Source organism: Physeter macrocephalus, chromosome 2, assembly GCF_002837175.3.
Source record: "Physeter macrocephalus isolate SW-GA chromosome 2, ASM283717v5, whole genome shotgun sequence".
NCBI lineage: Eukaryota > Metazoa > Chordata > Mammalia > Artiodactyla > Physeteridae > Physeter > Physeter macrocephalus.
Genome location: NC_041215.1, coordinates 81,098,213 through 81,109,874, shown reverse-complemented (window position 1 = coordinate 81,109,874; position 11,662 = coordinate 81,098,213). Strand labels below are relative to the sequence as shown.

Genomic DNA, 11,662 nt, shown 5'->3' with positions numbered 1-11,662 from the left:
TTGTTTTCTTTGTTTCTATTTCATTTATTTCTGCCCTGATCTTTATGATTTCTTTCCTTGTAGTAACTGTGGGTTTTGTTTGTTCTTCTTTCTCTAGTTACTTTAAGTGTAAGGTTAGATTGTTTATTTGAGATTTTTCTTGTTTTTTGAGGTAGCATTGTATTTCTATAACCTTCCCTCTTAGAACTGCTTTTGCTGCATGCCATAGGTTTTGGATCATCGTGTTTTCGTTGTCATTTGTCTCTAGGTATTTTTTGATTTTCTCTTTGATTTCTTCAGTGATCTCTTGGTTATTTTGTAACGTATTGTTTAGCCTCCATGTGTTTGTGTTTTTTACGTTTTTTCCCTTTAATTGATTTGTAATCTCATAGTGTTGGTCGGAAAAGATGCTTGATATAATTCCAATTTTCTTAAATTTACCAAGGCTTGATTTGTTACCCAAGATATGATCTATCCTAGAGAATGTTCCATGTGCATTTGAGAAGAAAGTGTAATCTGCTGTTTTTGGATGGAATGTGCTATAAATATCAATTAAATCTATCTGGTCTATTGTGTCATTTAAAGCTGTGTTTCCTTATTAATTTTCTGTCTGGATGATCTTTCCTTTGGTGTAAATAAGGTGTTAAAGTCCCCCACTATTATTGTGTTACTGTCGATTTCCTCTTTTAGAGCTGTTAGCATTTGCCTTATGTATTGAGGTGCTCCTATGTTGGGTGCATACATATTTATAATTGTTATATTTTCTTGGATTGATCCCTTGATCATTTCGTAGTGTCCTTCCTTGTCTCTTGTAACATTCTTTATTTAGAGTTTATTTTATCTGATATGAGTATCACTACTCCAGCTTTCTTTTGGTTTCCATTTGCATGGAATATCTTTTTCCATCCCCTCACTTTCAGTCTGTATGTGTCCCTAGGTCTGAAGTGGGTCTCTTGTAGACAGCGTATATATGGGTCTTGTTTTTGTGTCCATTCAGCGAGCCTGTGTCTTTTGGTTGGAGCATTTAATCCATTCACGTTTAAGGTAATTATCGATATGTATGTTCCTATCTTTTTCCATCCCCTCACTTTCAGTCTGTATGTGTCCCTAGGTCTGAAGTGGGTCTCTTGTAGACAGCGTATATATGGGTCTTGTTTTTGTGTCCCTTCTGCAAGCCTGTGTCTTTTGGTTGGAGCATTTAATCCATTCACATTTAAGGTAATTATTGATATGTATGTTCCTATTACCATTTTCTTAATTGTTTTGGGTTTGTTGTTTTAGGTCCTTTTCTTCTCTTGTGTTTCCCACTTAGGGAAGTTCCTCTGGCATTTGTTTTAGCTCTGGTTTGGTGGTGCTGAGTTCTCTTAGCTTTTGCTTGTCTGTAAAGTTTTTTATTTCTCTGTTGAATCTGAATGAGATCTTTGCCGGATAGAATAATCTTTGTTGTAGGTTCTTCCCTTTAATCACTTTAAATACATCATGCCACTGCCTTCTGGCTTGTAGAGTTTCTGCTGAGAAATCAGCTGTTAACCTTATGGGAGTTCCCTTGTATGTTATTTGTCATTTTTGCCTTGTTGCTTTTAATAATTTTTCTTTGTCTTTAGTTTTTGTCAGTTTGATTACTGTGTGTCTTGGCATGTTTCTCCTTGGGTTTTTCCTGTATGGGACTCTCTGCACTTCCTGGACATGGGTGGCTATTTCCTTTCCCATGTTAGCGAAGTTTCCAACTGTAATCTCTTCAGATATTTTCTCACGTCCTTTCTCTCTCTTCTTCTTCTGGGACCCCTATAATGCGAATGTTGGTGTGTTTAATGTTGTCCCAGGGGGTCCCTTAGACTGTCTTCATTTCATTTCATTTTTTTTTCTTTATTCTGTTCCATGGCAGTGAATTCCACCATTCTGTCTTTCAGGTCACTTATCTGTCCTTCTGCCTCAGTTATTCTGCTATTGATTCCTTCTGTTTTATTTTTCATTTCAGTTATTGTATTGTTCATCTCTGTTTGTTTGTTCTTTAATTCTTCTAGGTCTTTGTTAAACATTTCTTTCATCTTCTGAGTCTTTGCCTCCATTCTTTTTCTGAGGTCCTGGATCATCTTTGCTATCATTATTCTGAATTCTTTTTCTGGATGGTTGCCTATCTCCACTTTATTTAATTGTTTTTCTGGGGTTTTATTTTGTTCCTTCATCTGGTACATAGTCCTCTTCCTTTTCATTTTGTTTGTCTTTCTGTGAATGTGGTTTCTGTTCCACAGGCTGCAGGATTGAAATTCGTCTTTCTTCTGCTGTCTGTCCTATGGTCTGGTATTATTCCTTAATAAATTAGAATTTTACAGGTTAAAGTACCTGGGCCTGGTGTTTTCTTTGTGGAAGGTTTTTTTTTAACTAAAAATTCAACTTTTTAAAGGGAAAACTACAGACTAATATCCCTCATGAACATGAATGCAAAAATTCTTAACAAAATTTTAACAAATTGAATAGTTATTTAATTCTTGTTGAGTGAGTTGTGGTAGTTTGGTAGTATTTCGAGGAATTTATTTCATCTAACTTATAGAATTGATTGGCATAAAGTTATTCATAATATACCCTTCTTATTCTTTTAATATCTTTACTATCTCGATTTATGTCATTTCTCTCATTTTGTTTTTTATAAATTTATTTATTTATTTATTCATTTATTTATTTTTGGCTGCATTGGTTCTTTGTTGCTCTGCGCGAGCTTTCTCTAGTTGCAGCAAGTGGGGGCTGCTCTTCTTTGCAGTGTGCAGGCTCCTCACTGCAGTGTCTTTCTTGTTGTGGAGCACGGGCTTTTAGGTGCCTGGGCTTCAGTAGTTGTGGCACACGGGCTCAGTAGTTGTGGCTCGCACGCTCTAGACTGCAGGCTCAGTAGTTGTGGCTCACGAGCTTAGTTGCTTCTTGGCATATGGGATCTTCCTGGATCAGGGCTCGAACCTGTGACCCCTGCATTGGCAGATGGATTCTTAACCACTGCGCCACCAGGGAAGTCCCTCTCATTCTTAACATTAGTGTTTTGTATCTTCCTTTTTTTCTTTCCCTGATTAGTCTGGCTAGAGGTTTATCAATTCAATTGGTCTTCTGAAAGAACTAGCTTTTCTCTATTATTTTTGTGTTTTCTCTTTTATTAATTCCCTCTCTGATCTTTATTATTTCCTTTATTCTGTTTACTTCAAATTTCATTTGCTGTTTCCTTTGTGGTTCTTAAGGTGGAAGCTGAATTCATGGATTTTAGGCCTATCCTGTTTTGTAGGTGTTTAGTGGCTATAGTGTTTAGTGTTATAAATTTTCCTCTAAGTATTGCTTTAGGTGCATGTCATAAATTTGACATTTTGTTTGTTTGTTTGTTTTCATTCAGTTAAAAATGCTTTCTAATTTCATTTTTGATTTTTCTTTAAAGCCTGGATTTTTTATATGTCTATTATTTAGTCTCCAAAAATTTGGATATTTTCATGATGTCTTTTTGTTGCTGATTTCTAATTTAATTCTATTGTTATCAGAAAACATACTTTGTATTATTGAATCTTCTTAAATGTATTGAGACTTGTTTTATACCTCATACTATCATTTGTCTTGGTGTATGTTTTCTGATAACAATAGAATTAAATTAGAAATCAGCAACAAAAAGACATCATGAAAATATCCAAATTTTTGGAGACTAAATAATAGACATATAAAAAATCCAGGCTTTAAAGAAAAATCAAAAATGAAATTAGAAAGCATTTTTAACTGAATGAAAACAAACAAACAAACAAAATGTCAAATTTATGACATGCACCTAAAGCAATACTTAGAGGAAAATTTATAACACTAAACACTATAGCCACTAAACACCTACAAAACAGGATAGGCCTAAAATCCATGAATTCAGCTTCCACCTTAAGAACCACAAAGGAAACAGCAAATGAAATTTGAAGTAAACAGAATAAAGGAAATAATAAAGATCAGAGAGGGAATTAATAAAAGAGAAAACACAAAAATAATAGAGAAAAGCTAGTTCTTTCAGAAGACCAATTGAATTGATAAACCTCTAGCCAGACTAATCAGGGAAAGAAAAAAAGGAAGATACAAAACACTAATGTTAAGAATGAGAGGGACTTCCCTGGTGGCGCAGTGGTTAAGAATCCATCTGCCAATGCAGGGGTCACAGGTTCGAGCCCTGATCCAGGAAGATCCCATATGCCAAGAAGCAACTAAGCTCGTGAGCCACAACTACTGAGCCTGCAGTCTAGAGCGTGCGAGCCACAACTACTGAGCCCGTGTGCCACAACTACTGAAGCCCAGGCACCTAAAAGCCCGTGCTCCACAACAAGAAAGACACTGCAGTGAGGAGCCTGCACACTGCAAAGAAGAGCAGCCCCCACTTGCTGCAACTAGAGAAAGCTCGCGCAGAGCAACAAAGAACCAATGCAGCCAAAAATAAATAAATGAATAAATAAATAAATAAATTTATAAAAAACAAAATGAGAGAAATGACATAAATCGAGATAGTAAAGATATTAAAAGAATAAGAAGGGTATATTATGAATAACTTTATGCCAATCAATTCTATAAGTTAGATGAAATAAATTCCTCGAAATACTACCAAACTACCACAACTCACTCAACAAGAATTACAGGGCTCGAACCTGTGACCCCTGCATTGGCAGATGGATTCTTAACCACTGCGCCACCAGGGAAGTCCCTCTCATTCTTAACATTAGTGTTTTGTATCTTCCTTTTTTTCTTTCCCTGATTAGTCTGGCTAGAGGTTTATCAATTCAATTGGTCTTCTGAAAGAACTAGCTTTTCTCTATTATTTTTGTGTTTTCTCTTTTATTAATTCCCTCTCTGATCTTTATTATTTCCTTTATTCTGTTTACTTCAAATTTCATTTGCTGTTTCCTTTGTGGTTCTTAAGGTGGAAGCTGAATTCATGGATTTTAGGCCTATCCTGTTTTGTAGGTGTTTAGTGGCTATAGTGTTTAGTGTTATAAATTTTCCTCTAAGTATTGCTTTAGGTGCATGTCATAAATTTGACATTTTGTTTGTTTGTTTGTTTTCATTCAGTTAAAAATGCTTTCTAATTTCATTTTTGATTTTTCTTTAAAGCCTGGATTTTTTATATGTCTATTATTTAGTCTCCAAAAATTTGGATATTTTCATGATGTCTTTTTGTTGCTGATTTCTAATTTAATTCTATTGTTATCAGAAAACATACTTTGTATTATTGAATCTTCTTAAATGTATTGAGACTTGTTTTATACCTCATACTATCATTTGTCTTGGTGTATGTTTTATGTTCTCTTGAAAGGAGTATTTATTCTGTTCCTGTTGGGTAGAATGGCTATAAATGTCAATTAGGTCAAGTTGGTAGTAGATAGTATTGTATGTCATTAATTTTCTGTCTGTTTGTTCTGTCAATTACTGAGAGAATGCTGTTGAAACCTCTGACTGTAATTGTGTCTTTGTTTCTTTTTGTAGTTCTGTTAGTTTTTGAAACTCTGTTATGAGGCACATATATGTTTAGGATTATTAGGTCTTCTTGATGAATTGACTCCTTGTCATTATGAAATTACCCTTTTTATCCCTGATTATATTCTTTGCTCCAGAATCTACTCTGATTGCTATTAATACAAGTGCTCCAGGTTTCTTTTGATTAGTGTTAGGGTATTTATATATTTTTCCTGTCATTTACTTTTTTTTTTTTTTTTTTTTTTGCGGTATACGAGCCTCTCACTGTTGTGGCCTCTCCCGTTGTGGAGCACAGGCTCCAGACGTGCAGGCTCAGCAGCCATGGCTCACAGGCCTAGCCGCTCCACGGCATGTGGGATCTTCCCGGACCGGGGCACGGACCCGTGTCCCATGAATTGGCAGGCAGACTCTCAACCACTGCACCACCAGGGAAGCCCCTGTTATTTACTTTTAACCTGTTTGTGTCCTTATATTTAAAATGGGGTTTTTGTAAGCAGCATCTATTGGGTCTTGCTTTTTTATCCATTCTGATAATCTTTGCCTTATAGTGAGGATGTTCAGGCCACATACATTTAATGTAATGATTAGTATGTTTAGGTTTGAGTTTAAATCTTTTATTGTGCTTTTTTTTTTTTTCTATTTGTCCCATCTATTCTGCTACCTTTCTCCTGTTTTCTGCCTTCCTGTGGGTTGAGTGTCTTTTATGATTCCATTTAATTTTTTTTGTTGCCTTATCGGCTATAGTGCTTTTTTGTTTTTGTTATTTTAGCAGGTATTTTAGACTTTGCAGTATGTATCTTTAATTTGTCACAGTCCATCTCAAGTAATATGATACCAGTTCTCTCATAGTTTACTAATCAAACTACGGTGTAATTATGTTTCTCTCTTTCTGGCCTTTGTGCTATTGTTGTCATACATTTTGCTTATATATGTATTATAAACATATATAAACAGAAGAAATTACAGATATCCCCCACATTTTGAAAGTTCACTTTACACCACTTTGCTTTTATGAAAGACCTACATTATTGCTTGTTTTCACTAACTGAAAGAAATTGGAAGAGGGTTTTCGCTTTTACAAAACAAGGTGGAAAGCAAAAATAGCGTTTAGCGTTTGTTTTGCAGTGAGCTGTTATAGAGGCAGCGCACATCCTGAGCAGCAAGAGTGGTACCGCCAAGCTCCTTCCCTGGGAACTACACTCAGCATCTCAGCATCAAGCCGCCATAGCTTTGAACTTTGTCTGTGAACATCTGTGTTTATCTCAATTTATTTTGTGCATCCATTAGCAAGATGTATCCTAAGGTAATTGCTTCTTCACTTTATGCCATTTTGGCTTACAAAAGCTTTCATGGGAAATTTTGGACAGGAAGGGAAATCATGTATTACTTTTTCTTTAAGCCATTGATTATTTTTTAAAGTGATTTAAATAACAAATTTTATATATTTACCCACATGGTAACCATTTCAGGTACTCTTTCTTTTGTGTAGATCCAGCTTTCTGTCTGATGTCATTTTTCTACTGCCTGAAGGATTTCTTTTAACATTTCTTGTAGTACAGTTCTGCTAGTGATGAATTCTTTCAGTTTTGTATGTCCAAAAAAAGTCTTCATTTTGCCTTCATTTTTAAAAGATGTTTTCATTAATACAGAGTTCTAATTTGATAGTTTTTCTTTCAGAACTTTAAAGATACTGTTTCACTGTCTTCTGGCTTGCTTATATTCTGATGAGAAATCTGTCATTCTTATCTCTGTTTCTCTGTATATAATGTATCTTTTTCTGACTGCTTTTAAGATTTTTCCCTCTATCACTGGTTTTAAGCAGTTTGAGTATGCTGTGCCTTCGCACAATATTATTTATATTTCTTGTGCTTAGGGTTTGTTGATATTCTTGGGTCTGTGTGTTTGTTTACAGTTTTCATCCAATTTGGAAAATTTTTGTGCATTATTTCTTCAAATATATTTTTCTTTCCCTCTCTCTCCTCTTCTGAACTTCAGTTATATGTATACTAGGTACTTGAGGTTGTTCCACAGCTCAATGATGATTTGTTCACTTAAAAATCTTTTTAGACTTTGTGTTTCATTTTGTATAGTTTCTGTTGCTCTGTCTTCAAGTTTACTAATTTTTTTTTGTAATGTACAAACTGCTGTTCATTTCATCTGTGGATTTTTTAATTAAGGTATTATAGATTTCATCTGTAGAGATTCAATTTGGATCTTTAAAATTTTTTTCATGTCTCTACTTAACATATTAAATCTTTCCTCTGGATTCTCAAGCATATGGAATATATTCATAATAAGTGTTTTAGTATATTTGTTTATTAATGCTGTCATATTTGTCATTTCTGGGTCACTTTTGATTGATTTTTCTCATATGGGTTGTATTTTCCTGCTAATTTGCATGTCTAATAATTTTTTATCTGATGTCAGACATTGTAGATTTAACCTTATTGGGTACAGGATGTTTTCATATTCCTATACAAAGCTCCTCTGAATACTTACCTGATGACCTGTGAGTTATGAAGTTTTCCACCCTGACTGGTGGGAACATGTGATATTTTTGATCCCATGTGAGCACTGGTAGCTTTAGTATTTTGGGGCAGTTATTTCTCTGTCCTCAGGTAGTCTTCCTCATATGCATCCTGGGCAGATTTTGGTGTTCTTGCTCTGTGCATTCTCTCCTCTCTTGTACTCTTTCCAGTGAACTCAACCTGTCTTGGCCTCCCCAGAGTTCCAGCTTTATCTCCTCAACTCAAGGAGACTGATGAACTTCAACTGGATTTACCCTGCCTGAGTTGCTACCTGGAAACTCTCTCCAGGCAACAGGTTGGGGGCAGTTGGCTGTTGGCAGTTGGCAGTGGGCTCATCTTATTTGCTTTTTGTCTTTCAGGGATCTTTATCCTACATTGCCTGATATCCAGTGTCTTTAAAACCATTGCATCATATATTTTACACAGTATTTTAGTTGTTTTAGGTGGGAAGATTAAACCTGACCCTGGTTATCCTATTGTGGTACAAAGTGGAAGTCCCCTAGTTTATTATTACGTAAACTTTTAAGAGTCTGAGCATTTTAAAAATTAATGTGTATAGAACTCAACATAGCTTTATTCCTTAATAGATTATGTTCCTGGTTCTAATATAGCACATGTATAAATATATTTTTTGTAGTGCAGTATTTTTAATGAAAATTTGAATACAGAGGTTAATAACAATATTATTTTTGTTTTGTTAAAATCATTTAAAAGTTCTGACAAGCATAGGTAGTTTTTGGCAACTAAATTAAAGTTTAAATGTATTTTATACATATAAGTTATATATATATTTATTTATTTACTAGGTCTTCATCCTCCTGGTCCACCTTTAGCAAGACCTATTCTGCCCCGAGAGCGAGGTGCTCTGGATAGAATTGTTGAATATTTAGTTGGTGATGGTCCACAGAACAGGTAATGTTTACTAGGGTGGTAGATAAATGAAAATGAAGAAAAGTTTATTGGTTAGGGTATGTGTGTGTGCACATGTACTAGATGTTCTACAACTTTGTGGTTCTTGTTTCCTGATTTTAGAACGTAATGGAGTATTTTATAGCCCTGCAAAAGAGTACATATTCAATTATTTTTCAGTAGTAGCTTAAAGTATCTAGATAAAACATTTAAAAATGTATTATGTATAACAGAAAAAATATTGTAACTCTGCTATGTTATAACCATACTATAAGGTAATTTTTAGAGAAATTGAATCATTTCATTGACTCTTTTGAACTTGAAGAGCATGTAAATAGTGAAAAGTTGGTAGGTTGTAAGAAATGGAGTTTTATAAATGTGAGTACTGGACTTGATGGTGATAATTTTAATAACAGTGAGGACAATTTCATGTATTTGGCACTTACAGTTCCAAAATGCTTTTCCAGTTATTATCTTAATTGATCCTTATAATAACTCTAGGATTATAGGTATGATGTGAGCAGAGCAATTGTCATAGTATAGACTTTTAAGTAATTCTTAGGATATTCTTAGAGTAGATATTTGACAAGGTTATTGGTTAATATTATCGTTTTAATCAAGGGACTAGAATTTAATGTTAATGTAAAAAATTATATGTTATTCAAAACAGATAGAATGTTGTTTGATAGGGCCAAGTATTTGTTAAGTACATATGCAGAGAACAGAAAGATTACATAAGTAGAAAATGCAGAAGATGTTTAAGTGTAACTGGGATAGATACAGGAATCATGATGTACAGAAATTAACCTTTGGAATGGACTAAACAAAATTAAATTCATTTCTTTACTACAAGACATCTCAGAGGTTTTAATAGTACTCACTCTGAATCTCTAAGAGGTTTCATCTTTTCCAGTCTTATCTGACCACAGATTTGGGGTCTGTCATCCCCAGGAATATGTTAGAAAACATTAAAATTTAAGTGTTCTGTTATCAAATATGTTTCTGCTTACTTAGTAAGAATATTTTCATTTGAGTGTTTCTTAGTTTATTTTTAATTTGATGTATAAATTATAGTTTAAAATAGTTGAAATTTTGACTGTTAGCATGTTTAAAGAGTATTGTTTATTGTTTTATAAGTAATATCTAATCTACTGTGACACATTTAGCTATATTAAATGCTATGTACTGTGTACTTTAGCTGTGATGGCTAAAGTAGCCTCTCCCATGGGTTTTATCTGCATTTGTAACTGGTCTATTCATTTTTCCTTTTGGTGTAGGTATGCCCTTATATGTCAGCAGTGTTTTTCTCACAATGGCATGGCTTTGAAAGAAGAATTTGAATACATTGGTAAGAATTATTTGGCAGTTAGATTTAAATGTTTTAAATATTTCATTCTATGCCAATTCCCATGTAATGCCATTTTATTTTAGGTACTACATTTTATATGTTGTTCAGGCATATTGTAGAACACAGAGCAAAGCAGGAAAGACAACTCAGGTTTTTTTCTTCATACAGTATACAGTTGTTCTTTTTTTTTTTTTTTTTTTTTTTTTTGCCATGTGGTACGGCATGTGAGATCTTAGTTCCCTGTCCAGGGATCGAACCCACTTCCCCTGCATTGGAAGCACGGAGTCTTAACCACTGGACCGCCAGGGAAGTCGCTAGGCTAGTTCTTAAACTTCACTGTGCATCAGAATCACATAAAGAGCTTTTAAAAATTGTGATGCCCAGGTCCCACCTACAAATAATCTGCTTTAAATGATCTGGGGTGGGGTCCAGGAATCAGCATTTTTTTAAAGCTCCTCAGAATATTTTTATGTGCAGCTACTAGTACTTAAAAATATTGAACTAAATTAATTATGCTTCTCAAATATGACATACTACATTTTTTGGGTCAAGTGAGCAAAGTTCTGGGTTTTAAGATACCTAATGATTCCAGTGACTAGAAATGTAATTTCTGGGCTTCCCTGGTGGCGCAGTGGTTGAGAGTCCGCCTGCCAATGCAGGGGATACGGGTTCGTGCCCCAGTCCGGGAAGATCCCACATGCCGCGGAGCGGCTGGGCCCGTGAGCCATGGCCGCTGAGCCTGCGTGTCCGGAGCCTGTGCTCCACAACGGGAGAGGCCACAACAGTGAGAGGCCCGCGTGCAGCAAAAAAAAAAAAAAAAAAAAAAAAGTAATTTCTGTAACACATTTAGATCATTATTAATATTGTTTTTGCTATTAGTTAACCTGCTATGTAACTTATTATCTTTTCTGCTTTAAATTGATATTATAATTTTAATAATAATTAGAAAGTATGCTTTAAAATAAACTTTGGTTAGAACACCTGCCATAATATTATTAAAACCACGAGTAATTTCACAAGGGCTATGTAACTTTTGAAGGGTTCTTTGACTGTTTGTAAAAGTAATCTTGAGAGTTACTTGATTAGTCCTTAAAATTTCTTTGGTTTTATGATTTTTGTTTTGTTTTTTTTTAATTCTCTGCAGCTTTTCGTTGTGCCTACTGTTTTTTCTTGAATCCTGCAAGAAAAACCAGACCCCAGGCTCCAAGACTTCCAGAGTTTAGTTTTGAGAAGGGGCAGAGTTTGGAAGGCTCAAGTACAGTTGGTTCCTTGCCCTCAGGAAGTGTGATTTCATCAGAGAACCAGATCATTGAAGGTATGAATATGTTAATTAAAAAGTTTTGTCTCTTGGGCTTCCCTGGTGGCGCAGTGGTTGAGAGTCCGCCTGCCGATGCAGGGGACACGGGTTCGTGCCCCGGTCCGGGAGGATCCC

General features: G+C 34.9%; 1 protein-coding gene across 5 annotated transcripts in view; it reads left to right on the top strand.

Annotated features, from left to right (window-relative positions):
- LNPK (lunapark, ER junction formation factor) overlaps positions 1–11,662 on the top strand; it is an 84,244-nt gene that overhangs the window by 63,751 nt on the left and 8,831 nt on the right. For all 5 annotated transcript variants that reach the window (XM_024122291.3, XM_055088687.1, XM_024122292.3 and 2 more), the window contains 3 exons: positions 8,780–8,885; positions 10,160–10,230; positions 11,375–11,545. In XM_024122291.3, the coding sequence (XP_023978059.1) occupies positions 8,780–8,885; positions 10,160–10,230; positions 11,375–11,545 (348 nt within the window). The remainder of the gene's footprint in view (positions 1–8,779; positions 8,886–10,159; positions 10,231–11,374; positions 11,546–11,662) is intronic.